Source organism: Gobio gobio, assembly GCF_949357685.1.
Source record: "Gobio gobio genome assembly, chromosome: 21".
Classification (NCBI taxonomy): Eukaryota; Metazoa; Chordata; class Actinopteri; order Cypriniformes; family Gobionidae; genus Gobio; species Gobio gobio.
The window spans coordinates 16209995-16233544 of record NC_137117.1 but is presented as its reverse complement, the minus strand read 5'-3'; the positions used below and the strand labels follow the sequence as shown (position 1 = coordinate 16233544).

At 37.4% G+C, this 23550-nt stretch overlaps 1 protein-coding gene across 1 annotated transcript; it reads right to left on the bottom strand.

Moving 5' to 3' along the window:
• Positions 1-175: 175 nt before the first annotated feature.
• Positions 176-22295, bottom strand: calcoco1a (calcium binding and coiled-coil domain 1a). The gene is made up of 15 exons (XM_079801799.1): positions 21964-22295; positions 19783-19935; positions 19594-19696; positions 18138-18340; positions 15060-15272; positions 14722-14870; positions 13461-13530; positions 13210-13365; positions 12233-12487; positions 12024-12149; positions 10667-10762; positions 7348-7435; positions 6003-6256; positions 3091-3182; positions 176-2456 (listed from the first exon to the last, which is right to left on the bottom strand). The coding sequence occupies exons 2-15, from the start codon at positions 19912-19914 to the stop codon at positions 2429-2431; spliced, it is 1965 nt and encodes a 654-aa protein (XP_079657925.1). The 5' UTR covers positions 19915-19935; positions 21964-22295; the 3' UTR covers positions 176-2428.
• Between the last annotated feature and the right edge of the window lie 1255 nt (positions 22296-23550).

Below are 23550 nucleotides of genomic sequence, written 5' to 3'. Positions count from 1 at the left end.
CTGGAATGTAATTAAACTTGTCATTTTGATGGCGGCTTGTAATCCAGAAAGTTCAAAGCGACAATCACCTGGTGCATTGATAGACAACCCACACATACACCTCAAAACATTAGATTCTTCCGCGCTGAGCGATTGACCAATTTCAGGGTTAAAACAGAGACGGCAACAAAGAAGTAAAACTTACAGACTGCAGCTTTAAAGTACATTAGATGACAGCAAAAGTATCTAAATGTAAAAATTAGGGAAATGAGCATGAACAATCCAATATTGGCCAATACAGATAAAAAAATAAATAAAAAAAAACATGCAATGTCATCACAAATGGTACAGATAAACTGTGCATCCCTGATCTAGGTTAATGTTAATTTCTGCATATACCAATACATTTTATCATTTCAACAAGTTGGATAAATTAGGTAATGTATGGTGAATTAACAATGAACAATAGTGTATTTATAAATTAATATTAACCTACTGTTTTTTACCTGATGTAAATAATGTGTAACGAATTAACCTTATTGTGAAGTGTTACGTAGAGCACATGGACACACAACAAACATTACATTAATTATTTTTTTAATGAAACCCATCCCACATCCTGAACAGAATGGCATAACCTCAAAACATAGATAAGTAAAAGTAGGAATAACTGCACAAAAAAGCAAACAATAAATCAAATTCTCTGATTGTATTGCCCTGAAATGAGCTGCGTTCTTAAAGAAAATGTCTCTTAGACATTACTGAAACTCAATAAAGTGGACAACCATTACTTAGGACTAATCTTAACATATTCCCTGCCATAAACAGGTTTAAAGTTGTAGTATATTGTCTAACAGGAATAAATGCTTTTGCTGTCAAAGGTTTTTGCATCTACTGGGTGATCAAACTAAGCTTTCAGGTTAGATTTTAGGTGAAGTGTATCATGAAAATGAGAACTGATTTCAGTCTCAGATATCCTGACACTATGACGACGCTCTAGAGTACAGTGACCAGTGCACAATACAAATACAGTAGACTGATGAATACAAAGTGACCGCAAAAGCCTGTTTCAGTGACGTGTAATGTAACATCACTTTTAAAGTCAATACAGATTATGACATGTTGTATAAAAGGCAAATAACATACAGGAGCTATTTAAACTTCAACCTACAGTAAACATCAAGAACAGATCAACCAAACAGACGTTCTGTGAATACAGTGAGCTCAACCGGAAAATGTTTCAAACATTAAAAAGAAAAAAGGAAAAGACATTGTAATATATGATACCTTTTCATAATATTCCCCTTCATTATTTCACTTTTTAATATATGCATTAAAATACTCTCCCTGTGAATGTAATTAAAATGTAATCATGGCGTCTTGAAATTATGAATTTTTAAACACGGCCAAATAATGTTCTCCACATGATCAACGTGATGCACCGTTAAGCCATCACACATTCAACTGAATTAAACATGAGATTCTTTGAATTTAGTGAGGCACAGTTTAAAGCAGTTCAATTCATGCCTTAAAATAAAAAAAAACTTACAGTACTGCAAAAAGTTTCTAATGTTTCTCAAACCCGAAGAGGAACATTGAATAGTTAAGCTGTCTGTCCAAGTAAATTTTGCATACAAATAATAATTTCATCCTTATATGTAAAAGTGTTTCAATACAATGCAGGAAACTAAGATGAAGCACCAAATATAAATTTTGAGGAATTAAATTGAATGAATTCATTCAAATAACTAACTGTTCATAATACCCCCAGTCTCCATGCTAAAGTGGATTTCCTCCAAAGAAGATCTTGCGCATATTAATTTTACACGAGGATGACAGTAAACTTCCTGAAAGGAATCAAAAGTGCCACTCTTTACTCTTACATCAGAACAGAGCGATCAGTCGCGGGTGTAGCCCATTGCACATAATCACTGTCTTTCTTCAAACAAACAACATTTCTAAATACCTCAAGACCCACAAAACGAAGCGCACCCAAACTAATTCTTACATTGAAAACCTGAAAAAGATCATGGTGACATTGTGCTTTACATTATTGCTGATGAAGATTAATGATAAATGTTATATCCATACAAGCCTTATGCCAGAAGTCAAATAAAACCCTAACACACACAGAAACACACACATTATTTCCTCAAATACAACCTTTCCCTCGATCTGCTCATTACAGACACTTTCTGCTTGTCAGTTGATATGTGTAAAATAACACGTCCGTGCAAGTTACCGTAAAACTGCGTGCGACATAGAGAGGTCTAATAGCTTATGCATGTTCTAAGTGCATATAAAGTGTAAAGCAAATTGCATATTTAAATACTCATGTCAATATAATGTAAAGCGCAAATGCTTCTAAATACAAAACTCGTAACACGTGTTGCACTAGTGCAAAGCCATCCACGCTGCACCGGTCCCTCCGTTCCTGCAGTTCTGCTTCTCACCACAGGGGACTCTCCGCCAGATCTCTGCATGACGACACACACACAACAGGACAAGCGTGAGTTTGGGAAGAAATAGTGCGTTTATAGATGGCAGAGGGTGAAAGAGATGGATAGAGAGGGAAACAGACAGAGGGGGGTGGAGGTGTAGAGTTAGGGAGAGAAAGAAAGAGGGTGAAGGAGAGAAGTGAGGGAGAAAGGCTTTTAATGATGCTGAAAATTGGCCGGTGAGCGCTGACTACCCTCTCAGTAAATCATTGCTACAGCTTCCTGTCAACTTATCTGTCCTCTTGTCCTCCCCTCACAGAACTCCCCCTATCCATTCTCTCACTCTCTTCTCCCTCACTAATTTTATGAGGTGGTATTCAAAACTTCCATCTCCTCACCATATTCGGACTGTCACCATAAATAAAGGCCTACATTAGCGTGTGCGAGTGTGCAAAGACAGAAAAAGAGACAGACTGTGACAGGGAGATATAAAGTGAGGCGTTCGGGAGAGAGAAGGGCCGAATGTTTTTTGCGACAGTGACATATTTACTCGTGTGGCTTGTGTAAGAGTATATGTGAAAATCTATCTGAGCCCGTGTCTGCAGGTCACAGATAACGGCAGTGTGACTGATGGGGTTTATAGACAGTGAATGTGTGTTTGTGCGTGCTGTACCCGAGGGTAGCGTCTCTGTTGTCAGGCAGGAGAAGAGCTGTCTCCTCTCCGGAGCTGTGCCCTCCTGACAAAGCGGCCTCATACTCCTCCTCCTGTAAAACACACACGGTCACATATGCATGAATAAAGGGCCTATTCACTACAAGTCTGTGAATGTGCAAGACTTTCCATTCATCTGCTGCTATAAATAAAACCAGTGTGTTTATGATTATGATAATGAATTAAAATCATAAGTTCCAGTTTTTGTACAGCTAAGATAACTGGAAGCAGGTGACATTGGAAACCAGACAAAAATAAGGTGGATATAGATATTATTGAAGCTTTAACCCTCTACCATATCATAACATTTCTATCATAAACTGTATCAGAAAAGTATTTTGTAATTGCGTTGTTTGGTTAAAGTTTAACAAACATGCATTGTAGAAAGATACAGTAAAACAAAAATGGTTTGTACACCATTCAGAGAATCTTAGCTTGTTATAATTCATGGCATTATTCATGTTTTATATCTGGAGTCTTTGAGACCCCAAACACGGTCATTTTTAAGTAATTCCTTTTTATAAAGGGTGTTGAAATCCTTCACTTCCCTAACAGAACATGAGGGTTAAAGCATTCAGATTTTACTCGGTGAAAAGCTACACTGTAAACCCAAATAAGTTGGCAAAACTCAAAGAAATTGAGATAATCAGTTACATCAAATTTATTAAGTTAAGAAATGTAAAGTTTAAGTAAGCAGAAGTTTTATTTTGTACTCATAAATTGTAATTGCTAAAACTAAGTCATACATTAAAATGATCAACTTAAATATTTTTAGTGGTGGAAACTTGGCTAGCTTTAACTAGCCAATTCAATAAATGCTACCTTGCTAATTGGTAATGATAACATTAGCATAGCATAGCACTTGCTGAATGAGTACAGCAATATAGAACATTTAACACACTGTATATCTGTTCACAAACTAAGCTTCTGCTCCACTCATCACCATGATGGTAACCCCTGAGAAACAGAAACTCTTATAAACTAACATAGCAAAACATTAAACACTACTAAATCTCCACCTTAACATTAATCTTGCACAAAAAAAACATTATATAACACTTCATTTTAGCTCTCCCTTTTGACTGTCATGGCAAAGCATGCTGGGAAACAGAACTCCCAGTCCAGTTTGTTAAATTTAAGTTTGTCTAAATTCAGAGTTGCTACGCAGTTTGGAAAAGTATGAAATTTGATTTGATTTAAGTGTTTTCCAGGTCTGGAAAAGTATAAAAAAAAGAAAACTGAGTATAGACATTTTTTTGTGACCAGACTATTGCCCCTATTCTGTTTTCTAAAATTTTAAATTGAGAATTTCTAAAAAATAAATGTGTCATAGAAGCTGAGTGTTTTTAATGAAAAGTGTGAAAGCATTAAAGATAATCCTATACTTTTCTTCATTCAGGCTTGTTTGTTTACAGTGTTGTCAAAAGTGCCAGTATATCGGTACCAAGTCAGTATTGAAACTTTAAATATGTAAAGATACCAGTCATTCTTCAGGAGTGGCGGCTGTTTTCAATTGGTCCTGTGTGTATTTGTTTGAGCTCTCTAAGAAGATTGTCATATGTTTCTATTTACAATGGAGACTGTCCTCCTCTAAAAGACCGACCCTATAGGTCGTTTTTGCAAGCACCTTATTACGACCTATATTTACATTTTAATATGACCGTCGTTACCAATCAAAATGAGTGTTCATTTAAATGCAATGGGGGGACTTTTTACATGGTCCCTTACCCGCCATTTGTCCTATTTCCATTTAGCAAAACTCATTTCCATTTATGCATTTGGCAGACACATTTGAAAAAAGAAGTTCTAAATACTCATAAAAGTTAATTTGATTGAACTAATTTGTTTAATTGGAGTTGGCTTTACTCAAACCAATTAATTATTTTGAGCATTAGGGTTTACAGTGTATATACAGATAGTTGGATATTGTTTGAATGTCGGAAAAAATAATAATTATTGATTAACAATACATTGTATGTATATGTTTTAGCACCTTTCCAGAACTCAACGTTGCTCGTAATGTAATGCAAACTTCTTACATCTGTGAATAGCTTTATTGCAAATTGTTAGCACATATTTTATAGCTTCTTTCTTTTGTGTCATTTGGTCACATGAGATTTGAAGAGGCACATACAGTTAAACAAACAAGCAGTGTGCCAATTCTTCTCAAAATGTTTGTTATGTAACCACAAAAATATCATATTTGTCTGTGCAGTAGGGCTGCATGATTTGGGGAAAATATCTAATTGAGAAGTTTTATTTTTCTTATTTTCTACCCAAAAGTTTAATTCATACTGGAGGCCAGAGGGCGCCCTCGAGCAGAAACGGCACATTTGCACCAGAAAAGTAATCGTTTGTTTTCAGGAAGTCCCTATGGGAAATCTCTAATGTGAAGCTCGCGCTGTATGCTGAATAAAACGAAGATAGAAACGCTTTGACTGATTAAACATGAAGATAATACTTCTGCGACAATATATGGTGTATTTGAGTTCTTCAAGCCTTCTCGGGTATTTTCATAATAATAAAAGTATGCAGTGCTGATTGACATTCTGTGATAAGAAGCCACATCAGCTCGACTGACTATATGAAGTGAGTTAAAACAACAGGTTTATGAACGCTTCGCATTACTAGTTTGTGAAGATGTTTGACACATGTTGCTCAAACTCGCAGTGCTTTCAGAGGGAGTAACGTTAGCGTTTACTACTGATCACAGAGCCGCTCTTCACTGACACGCTGGGCATTTATTTATTGAATTAAAATCGCAGCCTTTGCACTTTCATAATCGCACATAAGCCAAATCGCGATTGCGGTTCGATTTCGATTAATCGTGCAGCCCTAATGTGCAGCTATAACGTGATGATGCAAACTCTCACCGACTCAGAGCTGTGAGTGTGTGTGCGAGCTCTGGGCTGGTGTGGAGATGAGAGGGGTGCAGGTTGGCTGATGACCACCCTGTCCATGCTGGAGGGGTGTCTGGGAGAGGGTGGTGGGGTGGCCGGGAGCAGCAGGTCGGCCTGGGGCTGCTCGCACAGACTGTAGTGCTTCAGAGGCCCAGAAGAGTGTGCGTCCTGCAAGGCCTCAGGGTTCTCGTCCTCAGAATCAGACAGTAGTGGGCTTTCTGCAGGACCTGAAACCAGGAATGGCAGATGAGCTTTCACAAGTGTCCTAATAAGTGTCTGTGGCTGCCCAATTATAACAAAAACCAAGCAGTAATTGTCATTTTTTTATGTTGATATTATGATTGACTGTGATTTTATTTAACTTACATTAAATATAAAAAATAATGTAGAATTTACATTAAAATACTTAACCGCTGCAAAAAATACAGTGTAAATATGACAATTTTAACATTATAAACAGATCTTGATTTTTTTTTTATATATATATATATATATATATGTATATATATATATATATATATGTATGTATGTATATATATATGTATATGTATATATATATATATATATATATATATATATATATGTATATATATATATATATATATATATATATATATATATATATATATATGTATATATATATATATATATATATGTATATATATATATATATATATATATGTATATATATATATATATATATGTATATATGTATATATATATATATATGTATATGTATATATATATATATATATATATATATATGTGTATTGTGTAGCCCTACTGCTGTGTACAATTTTCCTTATTTGCATAACTAAAACTGTAAAGTACTGTTGTTAGACTTTTCATTATGAGCATAAAGTCTGGACAACTTTGAGGGTTATACTGCCCAAAAACCTGTTCAACTTTACTACTAGAAATTATAATGCAAACCAATCAGATTGTAGCTTGCCATTTTCCATTGTGGGAAAATGTTTGATTTTTGCGCACAATATCAGGTGTGAGCGGTTTGAGGTTAAGGTTAATGAGTCTAAAATAAAGCATTGTTATATAATGATGTTGTGTAGTATGGCAGAGTTGTGTGCTTCCGGGAGGTGGGGTTGGTGTGCTGTGTTGTACGGTGGTGAAGTCTTGTCGTTGTACAGGGCTGTATAACGCAGTGTTGTGCAGTGGTGTGTGGCATTTTATGATGTAGCTGTCTGCCGCCTGGAGTTCTGTGGTATTGTTGTGAGAGGGCAATAAAGAAAGGAGACAGACTCACAATAGTGTCGTTGTGTTGTGGTGTTTGTACAGAATTAAAGAAAGCACAGTGACTCACTGCTCTGCAGCAGGGCCGTCTCACTCCATTTAGAATCGCTCAGCACCTCCAGCCTTCTCTCCAGCTGACGGCTGTACTCCATCACTTCCTGCACACACACACCGTTAACAAAACTTATATTGTATAGAATGAAATAATGTCACACTGTTATGTTTAAAATACCATACTGTCCATCATCCTGTCCCTAAATTAGGGGTGTAATAGGTCAGATTTCAGTAAAAAACTTGGTACTTTGCTATAAAGGGGGTGTGAATTAATACATTTGAGGCTATTTAACACTGTGATCAGCCAAAACCAATTTGAACACGATACTGCTTGATCAGTGTAATGTGATTTCGAAATAATTAAATATTTGCAATAAGATCGCATCCAATCATTGTTGGATGAACTGTTATTTCTGTTATTTGGACAAAACACATCTATGATTAGCTCTAAAATCCTGTTTGTCCCAGACCACACACTAAGAGCGCAATCAACTTAAGTATACATAGATTTGTATTTGTAATGTTGTGTTTTTTTTTTTTGTTAATTCATTGTTGCATCCATTTGCAGTTTCCTTTTTTCTTATTTCAGCACAGCTATAGAGAAAATAAGTGCAAGTACTCAGGAAACCTGGTCATAGACATACATTTTTTTGTTTTACCCCTACCTTAAATCTTTGTAAAACTGTTGCATGTTTAAAAGCTTAATTTAGTTTAAATATTCTGGGTAATTTTCAGTTTAATAATGGCCGTGACACACCAAGCCAGCGGTCAGCCCTCGGTGAGCATCTGTCGGGATAATTTTTTGGAGTGTGTGTTCCACACTTCGGCGACAACACAGTTGACTTTCCTTTCTGCTAGTTCTTTGACAACGCCTTGGTGTGTCACGGCCTTAACAGAATGGAAAATTCATTTTTTAGTAATGCATTTACAGTGAACGGCCAGTTGGAAAACATAGAGCAAAGCGAATAAACATTCAATACAAAAAATGTTGTGTTGAAGTATAAACATAACAACATTACATAATACGTAACTCTTCTGACAGAATCGTTTATCAACCCTGCAAAGTTTTATTAAAATTTTAACCTTACATCACGACTGGCTAAAATTGTAAAGTTACTTTCGCTTGGTACCCGCACAGGGATACCATAAAGGGATGCCACATAACTGCATATGCATGACCACATGACCACATGCCTATGTTGATGTTCTGCAAACTCCATTCATAGCCATTACATATGTAACATGCTAACCAGATGTTCCTCCACCTAAAAAGGATCATTTAAAGTTTATAGCTCATGGAAGATTTGTTTACTTAAAGGAACACGCCACTATTTTTGAAAATAGGCTCATTTTCCAATAAGACCGTTAGCACGTCGCTCCAAAAAAGTGACCTAAGAGTTTCGATATTTTTCCTATTTAAAACTTGACTCTTCTGTAGTTACTAAGGGTGTGAACCTACACTGATCTCATGGGTCGGTTCGATTACGATTATCATGCCATCGATTCGGTTCGGTTGATATCACGATGCATCGCAATGCATTGACGATGCACTGCATCCTCATGTATATAATTTTGTCAGTCAGTTATCTGAACTGAACCTTTAATTTTACCTGCTCAAAGAAAACAAGCTTCTTGAATGTATCAAACAAAACTCAAGTCTGGGCACAGAAGACAACAGGAGCGTTTAGAACAAATACACAATATACTAAAAGCCACTTCATGAGGTGGTCTGGGCCGCATTACAGCTATAGTCTAAATGCATCTAGTTGTTGAAACATTTTACTCCCAGTCGTCCCAACAATGCTAAAAAATAAATGTGTGAGAGCGTTATGGGCTAGCCTATATGATATGTTATAGCCAGATATGACAGCGCTACTGCAGCACGCATCGCCGCAGGCGAGCAGCTGCGTATCTCTTCAAAAAGCCAGTGCACAAACTACCGCAAATAAAACCGAAAGCAAGTCGCAGGTGCTCAACATACAGTCATATTCATTAAAAGTAAAGAAACCGAATTACATCTAACCAGTGCTGTTGCCGCGCTCTCTCCTATTGCGGTCTTTGATTTTGAAATTAAAAAAATGCAGCTAATATCTGTTGTTTTCGGTGACATTAACTCAGCATATAGTGCGGAAATTGGAGATCGGATTTATATCCGTTTTGCGGAGATATATTTATGTGACCAAATTCACATTAAATAATTTTGATAAATCAGATAGATACCTGATCTGTAAAAACGCCTGAAGTGACCAGGTGTAAACAGGCCCTTTAAGAACTTTGATCGTTGATATAATTTGATCCATTTTTGGCTGAGCTGGGTCCACCTTGGCACTGACAGGCGTTAACAGCTCACTATGAAAACGGCTGACGTGGTTTCTCAAGTTAGTGGTATTATTACCCCATGCACATTTTATTTGTGCATGACATGATTTACACACAGCGTGTGTGTTCTCCAGGTCGTGCTTACCAGGTTGTTCATAAAAGCCGAAATGTGCCCAGATGTCTGCTTTTAAAGTAGTTGGAGCATTTTTAATTACTCGCGTCTAGCCTCCCTCTGCCATTGTATGCTTCCGCGACAAAGCACGTGCATGACAAATGACGTCAGAAAAGATTAAGAATCATTACATTTTAATTGGTTATGGTCTATTACTGAACCGATACCGAATCGTCCTCGAAGAAACAATTCATTTCGACACCCCTAGTAGTTACATCATGTACTAAGACCGACAGAAAAAGAAAAGTTGCGATTTTCTAGGCCAATATGGCTAGGAACTATACTCTCATTCTTGCGTAATAATCAAGGAACTTGATGCTAACGAGATGCTAACGGTCTAATCAGATTCAATGATCTATGCTAAGGTATGCTAAAAGTGCTACTGCCAGAACTCAACTGTTTAACTCAAGGGGAGTTGGAAAATGAGCCTATTTTCAAAAATAGTGGCATGTTCCTTTAAGAATTCATGCAAAAATACAAGCTTCAGATTTCTGTGTTTAAATCCATCTGCCCACTCCCCTGCTCGGTTTCCAGTCTAAGTGTATTTACAATGTGGAAAATTGCTTTAAACCAGAAGCCCAGCGCTGTCAAACACAGAGAGCAAAACATACTCTTGAGAGACATACTCTTGCATCTGGGGGTTAGGACTGGTACAACAGCATGTTTCTGCTATGGCTTCAGGCTCATGTGAATGAGATGGTTGTTTACCAAGAAATTGAAGACAACTTTGCTGAAACTGTGCAAACTTTGTAAAGTTTTTAGTTGACCTGAACAAGCCTTTAAAATTGCTTCGATAAGAATATGATCGCACCGGTGAGTTTTGTGAGAACAGCAAAGATCTTGCCTGTATTTCTGTCTGCAGCTGCTCCTTCTCTTTCTGAGCCACTCTGAGACTGGCCTTCAGCTCCTGCAGCTCACGACGAGTCTCGCTTAGCTGAACCTGAAAACACAAATTTCACAAGAGAAATGTCTTTAAATATTTACATTTACATTACATAGCAAATGTAATTTATACATTAATTTACATGATATAAATATGTAAATGACCTAGGTCATTCTAGGTCTCTAATCAAATGTAAGATATCAACCATGTTCACTCCTACAAAGTGTGCTGTTAAATATTGACAAGAAAACCAATTGCTTACTTGATTACTTGAAAAACATGAAACTGTGTTTACTTAAGACCAGGGGTTGGGAACTAAAACCAACAAATATGCAGCAAACAATAAATAAGTTGCAATATTCATTTAATTATTTGTGCAGGGCTTTCACTGTGAGGTTGAGTTACAAACTGATGAGCACAAATCCTCTTCTTGTGTATGTGTGTGAGAGAGAGAGTGAACGCACCCAATGCTTACATCTACGGTGTTTACGTGAATACTCAACTTGGCATTTTGATATATTTCAAAATATAGCCTAATATGCTTGTCCGTGTTGCGCTTGGAGCACGCGCACAGCATGCTGTCAATAGAATTCAGTTCTCTTTCGTGCTTTTAATATTTATTTTCAATATAAAGCACATCCCGCTCTTTTCTTTCTCATTCATTCATGTTTCGTTATTAATTACTTTAAACGTCTTTAATCATCAACTGAAATCTGCACGGATTTTCATAAATACAACACATTTGCTCTATGGCAAAAGTGAAAGTACCAGCGGCTGAAATGTTTCGAAATGTCTCTTTGCACAGCAAAACAATAAAAGGATATATTAAAGTTTTTATAGCCTACTTTAAAATTTTTGCTGCTGCTCTAAAAATGGTTTTTGCCATTACCTTAAACAAGCTACACAGCTGCTTGAATCCCAGTCCAGGAGCTGTAGGTTACCACAGAAACTTAAGTGGTTAGTTGATTGCTGTCGTGACTCATGACACTCGCGAACAGCACTGAACATGCACTTTGGCCTGTACAACTTGAATATTATTATTATCACAAACTTTTCATTTACTTCTGTAGGCTGTACGACAAGGGAATTGTAATTTGTTGCTTTTTCTGCAGAGAGCCGATCTCTGTTGATGTGTCTATTCAATCATTTGTTGGTAAAGGGTGAGAGACCTGGCGAGCCACATGATTTTTGTCAAAGAGCCAGGTGTGGATCGTGATCCATAGGTTCCCGACCCCTGACTTGAGAAAATAAGGCTACATGCCATTGTTGAAAGTAATTGTAAAAAATAATCTATCATTTCTATATTGTTTCTATTTACCCGATTGCAGTCTTTCTCTCGTCCCAGCTCCACTACTGCTTTTTCTCTTTCCATCCTCGCCTCTTGCAACATCTTCTCCTTCTGCTGGATCTCGTCATTTAGGCGTTCCAGGCGGACTTTGTCCATCTGTCAGTTCATGCAGTCACTTCAATGAACAACAGTCTCAAAGTTGCCTTTGTGTTTTTAAAAATAATTTTTGCTATACATACCTCAGAATTCTGCTGCAGGGTCTCTCTCTCCTGTGCCCAGTTAGCTCTGCCCTCTCTCAGAGCCAGGCTTGCATCTGCCAGCTGAAGTGTGAGCTGTGCGGCCTGCAGACGGGCCTGATGGAGCTCGGCGTGTGTGGTGTCCCTTTGAGCGACCATGTCTCTCAGCTCCCCCCTCAGAGTCTCCACACAGCGTTCACTTACATTCAGACGCTCTTGAACACTCCGGAGTTCACTCAATGCCACCTCATTGGCTGCCTGATCAACAATGACACAGATACAATCTTAGCGGGCTTGCATGACGTCTAGCTTCCATCTGTTCCTTTGTTGTTGTTTTTTAATTGCTGGACTATACAGACATGGTTCAAATATGTCACAGTTTTCTCAGCATCTCATGCTGACTGACCAATTAGAAGAAGATGGGAAGTTATATTCAGTTAATAAAGCATTTGATAAAAACAAATAAAAATCAAATAATAATAAAAAAACATACACTACCGTTCAAAGGTTTAGGGCCATTGAGATTATTTTTGAAAGAAATAAATACTTTTATTCAGCAATAATAAAAGTATTAATTGTTACAAAAAAAAACTTATATTAAGCAGCAAAACTTTTTTTTAAGCACCAATTCAGCATATTAGAAGGATTTCTGAAGGATCATGTGACACTAAAAAACATTTAAAAAAAATCACCATGCCCAAACTTTTGAACAGTAGTGTACACTAAAATATAATGTTTTGTCAGGATGGCCATCAAAGTAGAAAGACATGCTTTCTGCCCTCATATGGTGTATTTACAACATCTACCACCAGGGGCTGCCTGGACCATGCTTCCCAGCCAAACCTTGACCCCCTTATAAATAACATGAACTTCATGGATAAACGGCATCAAGTATCTGTTCTGAGACAATAAACCCTGTGTACGCCCCTTTGAATATATTTAAAGTGAAAGATGGGGTGTGAAAACTGCTGGAGTGTTACCTCCTTCCTGTGAGCGCTGTTGAGTTTGTGTGTGAGGGTGGTGATGGTGTCTCGGAGCTGTAGAGCATGTGTATCTCTCTGGGCCAGTGAGCTTCTCAGACTCTGAAACTCTGATGAAAGACTGTGCAGCTCTTTCTCTGTCTGTTCCATCTTTAACTAGTATAATACACAAAACAATGGCACAATAATGACCATGTACTTGTGTTTATGCTTATTTGTGTACAAGTGTGTACAAGTGTTAGCTGAGAAACCTTCAGGTTCTCGTGATCATCCTCATCTTCCTTCTTCTGAGCTGCTGCTTTCTTGGCCCGTTCCCTCATCCTACGCAGAAACAGCACACAGGAGAACCAATGAAACAATGGGACTCAAAGAGACAATATAACCCTGTTCACAGCACTAAACTGAGCTCTAGAAGGGGTCCAATGTGTCTTGTAGATGATCCAATCGCTTCAACGACATTTGGAGGTTGAGTCATGCATATGGCTACAATATATGAAACATTTATGTCCCGATGTGTCCCAGAGAACACAGGAGGACTACTTACTTATATCATGTACTGTTTAAACAATGATTTTAAACGTTTCAGAATAAGTACAGCTTAAAACAACAACACTCAATTCAATGCTCAAGCCATCAACATGCAGTGACAATTATATAGAATATGTGTGCAGCCTTTAGTCCTCTAAATTGATGTTCAGTGTGTAGTCGTGAAATCAAGAGAAAATCTTGAGGAAATTGGATCAGAAGTGGTCACTGGAGACACAATAGTTGTAAACAAACATGCAACACAATCAATGTAGTCTGAATCACAAACAAATAACTAGCTCTTCTGGGCTATTTTTAGTGAATTAAAAAATAGTAATGCACTGAAATTACAACTTTTATTTTGGTTTTCGATTAAAAGAAAACTAAAAGTTTTGGCAATTAAATTTAGGTAACGGGGTCATTGAACTCGTTACGCTATAGTGTTGTCATAGTAAAGTTCTTCTGCAACAATGCGCTTCTCGATTTTTCAGCAGATATTGCTGAAATAGCTTTATATTTGATCACATGGAAGTTCGTCTACATTGCTGACATTTACCTGTTGTAGCTTATCCACGGTTTTTGCATTAAAAAGACACTAACACAGCAAAATGTGTCATCAGAGAAGCTGTATCAATCAATGATTTCATCCATAAAAAACAGTTTTTTCACGAAATTTCAGTGCATCACTAATCAAAAACATACATCATGACTGTGACCAGTGTAGCCTGAAATCAGTGTCTCTTTTGAAATGATTCTTTCGATGAATACCTCCTCAAAAACACAGGTTACCAATTTAAATTAGTCTGAATCGCTGCCCTGCCTAATTTACAGCATCAACAGAGAGGCAATTTCTTTCATATGTAAAGCAAAATGTTCATAATAACTGAAATGCACCCAAATTAGTTGGAATCGCATCTGAATCAATATCGAGCCCGACACATTTGTAAAAAAGATCATTCAAAGACTAGGAAAGACAAATCCTCTCACCTTTCTAGGTCAGTCTCTCTCTCCAGGCCTCTCTGGGTCAGTATTTTAATGTCCTCTTCTAGCTCTCTGATTCGCTGCTCATTAGCTTCTTTTTGAGCTAGCAGGGCTCTTTTCTCCTCTGTCAAGGCCTCACCTAAATCCTCAACTTCCTAAAAGAGAGAGGTGTGATGGTAGTGAGGTGTTTAAACTAATCTGTAAAACTAAAATCGTTTAGCAGTTAGCTTTCCGCCAGTGTGTGTGAACATATACACCACAGTAAACACAGTAAAGACTAAATATACACAAAACCATAACCCAGGGCTGACCACACAGGCTGATGGAATGAGTGTTTACACTACCTTCTGCTTCTTCTTCATCTCCTCTACTTTCTCTATATATTCTCTCACTTCCTCCTTCAGCTCACAGATCTTCCTTTCCAGCTCCTTGCGGCTCTGCTCCCAGGAGCTTCTGTCTCTGTCTCTCCTGCCTTTCTCCCTCTCCACGTTCTGGTCTGCTGCTTCCAGAGCCTGGAGCAGCTCAGCACGCTCCTTCAAACACTCCTGCAGACGTCTCTGTTAGGAAGAAAGACAGGTAAAGATACAGATATTAATAAAAAAAATGCAAATTACGAAAACCTAGTTTAAAATGTTTCATTATTTAATGTAATAATTAAGTTTATAGTTTATAATATAAATAATCATCTTAAATGTCTTCTTCACATATGCTATATCACTAACAAAATAGAGACCTATTTTATATTAGGTGGCCTTAACTACTATGTACTAACATTTAAATTAATCATTTGATACAATGCACTTTTTGTGTGCATACATGTTTTTACATTGTTCTTACATTTTTAAAATTACCTGCATGTAATTTACATCTGTAATTAATTTATGTAGTTACATTTACGTTTACACTGTTGACACCTCCCTTACACCTAACCCTACCCTTAAACTTACCCATACCACCACACCTGTCCCTAACTTTACCCGTATCCCACCTCAATATCAGCAAAAGTGTTTTGCAATACAATATCAACACAATAAGTATTTGGGACCCAAAACAGCATTACTGACTTGGTTGGAAAGCTCTAAAGCCGTTCATGTGATTCTCAAACCACACAACAAACCCACACATTGTGGTAATGTTAAAAGAAGACTCTCTGTCTGAGGTCTGCACAGTCTTCTGTGGATTAAAGTATCAATACACTGTGACATCTATTCTATTTTTACCCTTTCTTGCACAAACAACAGTGCATCTCAGAGCTGTCCAAAAGTATGCAAAACTCCCTTTATAATAGTACTATGCATATTGCATACTGTAGTTTAATATTGCTGTATACCTTTCTAACTTGCAAGAAAAAATAATTAAATTATAATCTGGAAGTTAATCAAAAATCCACTGTGATTAAAACTTGAGACTATTATCATTCAAGCTTCATGCTGACAATCACTCGCTTAATCATTTATTTCCAATATATGATAATCTATACAGTTTAATTTAACTATATATATCTGATTGGCTAGAAGGTATGTATTCAAATCATTTATACTATGCGGCTGTTGAATGCTTGAATGTGATTGGCGATGGACGTTTCAGGGAAACGCACGCGTTCAAGGCAGGTCTTGAACGCATTACATATATATATAAATAATTTTTGATAATTTTGGCATATCATACTTTTATTTGGTCATTATGCGAGATGGCAGGTGAGAAAGATTTGTCTTCGCTTTCACGATCGCGGAACTGGAAGAACTGTTAGCTGAAGAATAAAATCCGTTTGATTTTCTGTGGTACAATCCACAATTTTGTGGTACAATTTTCATTTTTATTTATTCTTATCTATTTTTATTTTTTTAAATCTATAGCACTTTTGAGATTTTGTTTAATGTAAAGTGCGTTCCATATAAAATGTATTATTATTATTATTATTAATCTGAAAGAGACTCGCGCCAATAACATGAAAGCTGATTGGCTGCAATATAAGATGAATGTTGGTCTCATTTGTAGTTGTAATACAGCAAACTATAGTTGGACTAGCAAAAGAAAGAACTACAACACCCCGGAATAAACACACACACACTCAAGCTCTGCGGGAGCATTTCAATGAGCAATAGAGGTAGCGTTACATGGACATAGGAAAATTAAGACCTGTTTAAAACTATTTAACAACCATGACATACTCTCTTTCTCCCAATCTCTCTGCTGTCCCACTGAAACACACACACATACACTGAAACACACACACATACAGTACGGACACACACTCGCACAGAAACATGTTGTCAGCGCTGCTCTGATGATTTTATCAGTAAAATAGTTTAGCAACTTAAAAGCTACATGATATTTCTCACTTGCAAGGTAATAAAGGCGCTGTTCTTACAGTTTGTATTAGTAGACGCTGCTGCCAAACACTGTTAAAAAAAGAGACGCACAGACTGAGCCTGAGGTAATTCACATATGCTCTTTCTCGGAGGCTCAAGCCTCCGTTACTGGCAATAAAATGACGTTTTGGAATTAGCAACGGAGGCTTGGGTTTGGATGCATAAGAAATAAGTCCTGCACACAAGAGTGTTTTAAGGACAAAATCTGACAAATGTCTTGAAATAAATCATCTGAACAATGTTTTGCGGTGTGGTAACCGTAGTAAATTTTAATAATAATTGATGACAGGACGTTGAATTACCGGTATTTGAAAAATAATGCACACCCGAGGTGGTAATGCGGTCACGAGGCGAAGCTTAATGCACAGGTAGTTCCAGTCAGTTTAATCACCATTCTATATTAATGTGCTGCTTTCATTTAAGTGCACACACACACACACACACACACACACAGATGGGAAGAAAAAATGCACACACAGAAACATATAACAAACAATAGCCTCGCCGCTGAATAATTTCTCAGCAACAAGGGGGTAACACCGAAGTTTTTGAAATGCACAGCTTCACTATTAGTAGAAGGATGCTGCACAGGCGCAGGTAATTCACACATACATCTATCTTTCTCGATAATTAATTCAAATAAGTGTTATAATTAATTAATTCATAAATGTAATCTTACCGCACTGCTTTGTCTCTGTGTCTGATTTAAAGTGGGTAGAATGCTAGATCTTTTTTACCTTTCTGGTCAAATATTGTGCTGCAAACATCGATAACAGCTTTAACTTGTCAATGTTGGCAAATGACTATGGTATACGTGAGATAATACACGGCTAGTTGTGCATTAAACAATTTGAATGCCCTCTGCTTCATGTCGGGCGGTTCTTTGCCTCCACGTCATGCATTAAAATTGTTTGAAGCACAGCTATCTGTGGATTACATTGCGTATGGAGAGAATGCTACAGCTCTAGGCAACAGCCCTCTGGCATTGTCTTATTGTGAATGTAATGATGGACTGAATTTGTCTTAACATATTCTCTGAGTTCATCGGACCTGCAGTAACTGGGCTCTGGGGATGACCATCAACATGTCCTCGCCCACTTCCTCTCCTTGACCCTCCTCCTCCAGAGTCACCAGCTCCTCCATGGGCTTTGGGGCTGAGAAGGTAAAGGCAGCGCTGCGAGAACAAACCTCTCCCCTTCCATCCACATACACAAACTGGTACTGCTGAGCACTAGGCCCTGGTAGGTAAGAAGCTGAAGAGGGGAGAGAAAAAGGAAACTGTGAAAGGTCAAATACAGGCCAACAAAACTATAAACAAAACAATTGTCGTGTGGGCTCTGTGTATGAAATCTCCAAACTTCACTCACTATGAATAACCAGACTGGAAATATTCAAATACACTTTGACTACATTCAAAACCAATCACATGAAGCCCGTGGCACTGCTGATGACCTTATCTGGTTTCTCTCTGAGGTCATACTCACCAAAAATTACAATGCTGCCATTCTGCACTGTGCAAATCTCAGCCCAGATGACACTTTCACAGACACGCGCTCGCAAAAACCTGGTCTAACTACCGTTCACAGTCAGTTTTATAAGCGTGTCAGTTTTTTTTGTGTGTGAAAGAAATGAATATTTTTATTCAGAAAAGACATTAAATTTATCAAAAGTGAGCACCAAATCAGCATATTAGAATGGAGTAATGTAGCTGAAAATTCAGTGTTGCATCACAGAATTTTTTTTTTAAACAATATTAAAATGCAAAACATCTATTTAAAATGTTTTGTGAGTTTTACTTAATTTTTGATCGAATAAATGCAGGCTTTGTTAGCATAAGAGTCTTAAAATCAACCCCTAAACTTCTGAACGGTAGTGCATTTTATTTTGAATGAGCAATATATACTGTAGCGTCCACACACTGCAGTTTAATTACTACTGATGTGCTTTTAAGAAATCAGCTATTCATTAGGTTGTCTCAAAGGTTAATTGACTACTTGGTTATAAGGAAGCCCTAAATAATTAGGGCCCACTAGACACTGATCAGACATGTTTCACACACAACATTTTAATGGCTGTCACAGGATTTTGCCATGCTTATGGTAATGCACGCTATAGCACAGCATGGTTAAACCTTTTCAAATAAATTGCATCTCTAAATTCATTCTTTTTAAAGCATTACCAAAACAAGCATTTTAGCTTTATTATTTACAAAAGCAAGTCAATCTAGGGTAATTTGTGAGCATCCAGCCCATCCTACTAATAATTAACTACAGGCGGATTCCTTTGTGGCACTGTATCTCTTTCACAGGTCATCTGAGAAAAAACATTTGCTAATGTACTGAATGCATCTCAGTGAATGAGCCCAGCAGCTGGGTGAATCAATGCAAGAAACTGTAATTAGCTTCTTTAAATGTCCCTAATGCACACTATTCTTTATTCATACTGTATTGAGACCATCGGCTGACTTTCAAGAGGGCTTGAACACCAAAATCAATGCTTCAGAGACCTTGGAAATGAACACAGCAGTTCACAGAGGCTTCCTCTTTGTAGTTGGATGGTGCTACTGCCCACACAAACGTATGGTAGTCCTTGATTGATGACCAGCCAACCTGAGGGTAAAAGCAAACAGATCAACTTCAATTAAGCAAAAGAGCCACATCAGTGCTGAAAGGTCCTGGAGATGGCTCTCTCTTACTTTAAATAGTCCAACCCAGTCATTACTGGCCCATGTGTGCTGCGAGTTGATGGTGTAGTGGCAGTCCACTCTGCTCTGAGGGAAATAGCAACTTCCGACATTGCGAAACTCCACTCCCCATGTCTTCTCCATGGCAACAGGATAGTGATGCACCTGGGTAGTTATTCAAATTAAAATGGACATATTTAGTCTAAAACTACTTTAGGACCATTTTTATAATTCTTGAATTATTATGCATGTAGTTTTATGGCATCATTATTTGAGAGATTACATGAAATATTAGTATTACAAAAAATGACCAATGAACTGCAACAGTTAATAAAAATGGTGAATACATAATACTAACTTAGTAAAAAGTGAAATAAAAAACAATATATTCAAGATAAATGTTATCCTAAAATCCTTATGTTAAAGCTGCGCTATGTAACTTTTCCGTCCGCTAGAGGTCGTCTATTCAAAACAAAACCGTAGTTTGATGACGCCGAGTTTGAGCGCAGAATCTTGGGACATGTGGTCTTCCCCTCACAGCCAGTCGAAAAGAATCGGGATAGGTCTCAGGCTGAAATCATGTTCATGGATGTGATTATTAACGTTAATGTAGTATGACGCAGAAGCAGGAGCGATTGTTAATAAGAAGAGCGAAACACAAGCCTCGCAAGCAGTGGGACCTTTATTATGGCATAGTCGCCAGTGGGACTTTTATTATGCCACAGTCGCCGGCGCCACGTCCGCTTTTCCGCCATGAGAATGAGGTAACGCAGCTCTGTTTATCATATTAGATACACCTATGTGTGTTGAAAATGATGTTATGACGTTACTCTGTGCGTTCACTCTGCGGCTGCTATGACACTTGATGCACACTGCAGTGAGAGTAAAGCATTTCTGCAAAATAAAACTGGAAACCGAGGGTAACGCAGATATGACGCCATCAACAGGCGACTCCCTCACACGTCCCGGTTCCTCGGTTAAAATAGCAATTTCTCACAATTTACAAATAGTTGGAAACATTTGGGATATTGTAAGTACTCAAATGAACAAAATATCTAACACTGGTATAGTGTTTTTTGGATATTTTACTGAAAAAATGTTACATAGTGCACCTTTAAGAAAAAGTTCATAGACATGTTAATTATGTGCCTTGAAGTGCAGCTTGAGGTAAAAGGCAATACAGTTAGTCTTTTATCTTGAACATGCTATCCATATGTATGCCTTATCTGGCTCCATCTACATTCACAAATATACATAACTTTAAAAGGAATTTTAAACAGGCTTTAATTAGTCCATTTAGTCCGTATGGACATTATTATCAAGGCTTACCGAGGACAGTAGGGGAGAGGTGAATGTGTTGCTCAAGCGAAGAGGTACTGTTTATGTTAAACTAGATGCCAAGTTCCTGCAAATGACTGATGATGAGTGTAGACTCTCTAACCCGGATACATATCAACTCTTAGAGAGCATTTGTGACGGGCTGTCTTGTGCCACAAGTGCTGTGACTGGCTGTGTGAACTGTATAGATTACAAGTAATGACAGGTGTGCCCATTATTAGCACCTCATAATAAACTACAAACTCTATATTTAGACTCTCCATGAACAGACCAAGGACGTTTTCTGACGTCATCTATCTGATGTCAGAAACTTGCTGCTTAATTTCAGTGCTCAGTATCAATGCTCTTTTGCCTAAAAGTATCCAGGATAATTTGATTCCTCATTACATGACTCGTTTAAAGTAAAATAGATGGTGAAATTAGGTTTTTTTTTTTTTTAAACACACTAGATAAATCAAATTTAATTAAATGTACTTTTAATATTACAGGACATCTGGTTGTTGTGGCATAATAATTGCTGACTTGCGAAATAAAACCTGTTTGCATGGCAAACAATCGTGGATGGCTATTGCAAGCGAGGCCCAAAGTTAGAAACAATCTCAAGTTACTCGGTACAGCGTGGCAACAAGAAGAAAAACAATGCATAAGCAGATCTGACACTTTGTTACAACAGTTACAAAAGAAAAACACGACCGCCTTATAACACTGTTATTATCAATACATTCCGTGGGAATGCCTCTGAGTATTATAAACATGGCATGCTTTGTCTTTAGCTGCGTGCTACTGAACATGCTGCAGTTTTTTTTTCTTTTTCCCTTTGTGGAAAAACCGCAAACGTCGTATAACAAAACTCACCCAATTCAGAGTAGATAATCAGAAAAAATGTCCTCTTGAAAAACGATGCTCGGTCATATAGAAGGAAACATGTATGATACTGATGACAAGTGTAATTTACACTGACACATTAACCGAGATGAGCTGTGCCACGAACATCTCACAACAATAACAAAAACAGAAGCATGGGTGCTTTGGAGAGGCCCGCTGCATTGTGGGAAACGAAGTTCTATCACTAATTCTGAATCATGGCCCAGACGCTCAAAAAAACTAAAATCCCCATCTGTAATGAGAATGCTTTGAAGGTCGACGAGAGAAGTCAAACGTCATGGTAACGGTACAGCGATTGAATCTCTGATTGGTTCACATTTCTTATCGGAGTCATCGACTTAGATTCTATTGGTTAAATGTGTATGTCAATCAAATTTTGGCCTATGCGACACGTGTTCGTTAAACACGCATGGTGACAAGCAACGCGATTGCGAAATGAACTTGTCTGTCTCATTTGCGCGAATCGGTTCTTTCGAACAGTTCATAACAACAATTCAGTGATTCATTAATTTACGTCTCACGACTAAAAAGTGATATTCATTAAAACAAACTGTCTTGTATGCGTGTTATTAAAAGTGTCATACAATCGAGTCAACATATTCGCAGTATGTTTGTAATAATATTTGTAATTATAGTAAATTATATTTTGCTCTATTTGTAATAATTGTGTCAATAGGCTACCTAGTAATCTACATCGGTCAAATCTTTGGTAAACTTAAAATGCTCATACTTTCAGTTCACTCGTGGGTTCTTGGCTTGCTACAAACCGGACATATCAGAAAGAGAGTCGGTTCAGTGAGTCGGTTGACTAGAGAACCATTTGACCTGATTCAGTTCGGTCTATTGTAAGGCAGTTCAAACGACTCTTTAAAAAGATCCGCTTCAAAAAAGCGATTCGAATGGTTCTGGTTTCCAAGAGACGTTATATAATGTATAATAGTATTCGCATACATGATATAAAGCACCTGCGTGAGAAAGCACCTGCAATGACTTCATGTCTTTCAAATGACATCTTTCCAGGATTATTCTGCTTTGATTCCTGCAGTCTCAGTAAGCAGACACACTTTTAGCTTGAGTAAACAGCATTTGCTGACTCACAGAAACTTGAAACTAGAACGCTTGGCCGTGAAGCTGAAAAGCAGATGCTAAATGCCTATCATTTTTCAATGATTCCTACAATAATTTGTCTCTCACGCTTAGGCTCTCCTAAAATAAGCTAACTGTCAGCTCAGTTCATGTAATAAAAAAGTGAAATAAATGTATTGTATATTTGATAAATAGTTAATGGATTTAAATATTTGGCATTTTAAAGAACCGAGGAGACCAAAACATTAGTTGTCTGATGTTCTCGTCTGCCAACACCAGATGGCAGTGTACTTTTAGGAAACGGGGAGGAGTGGCGGTGTAGCTGAGTTTTGTCCACTAGGTTTTTCTTTAAACATATTTCTGTTTATAAACATAAAATGTTCTTTTTTTTAATGGAATGATTTGGCTTAATCACACAATTAAAAAAAATATAAAAATTTCTTTATTGACACCATAATAATTTAAAGTGAA

Excerpts from the sequence above, each read along its gene's own strand:
- calcoco1a (XM_079801799.1), bottom strand. The coding sequence starts at position 19,914 with ATGGAGAAGACATGGGGAGTGGAGTTTCGCAATGTCGGAAGTTGCTAT. Across the intron at positions 18,341-19,593 it reads CTGCTGTGTTCATTTCCAAG|CTTCTTACCTACCAGGGCCT; the intron begins GTCTCTGAAGCA and ends TCCCCTCTTCAG. Across the intron at positions 14,871-15,059 it reads AGATGAAGAAGAAGCAGAAG|GAAGTTGAGGATTTAGGTGA; the intron begins GTAGTGTAAACA and ends TCTCTCTTTTAG.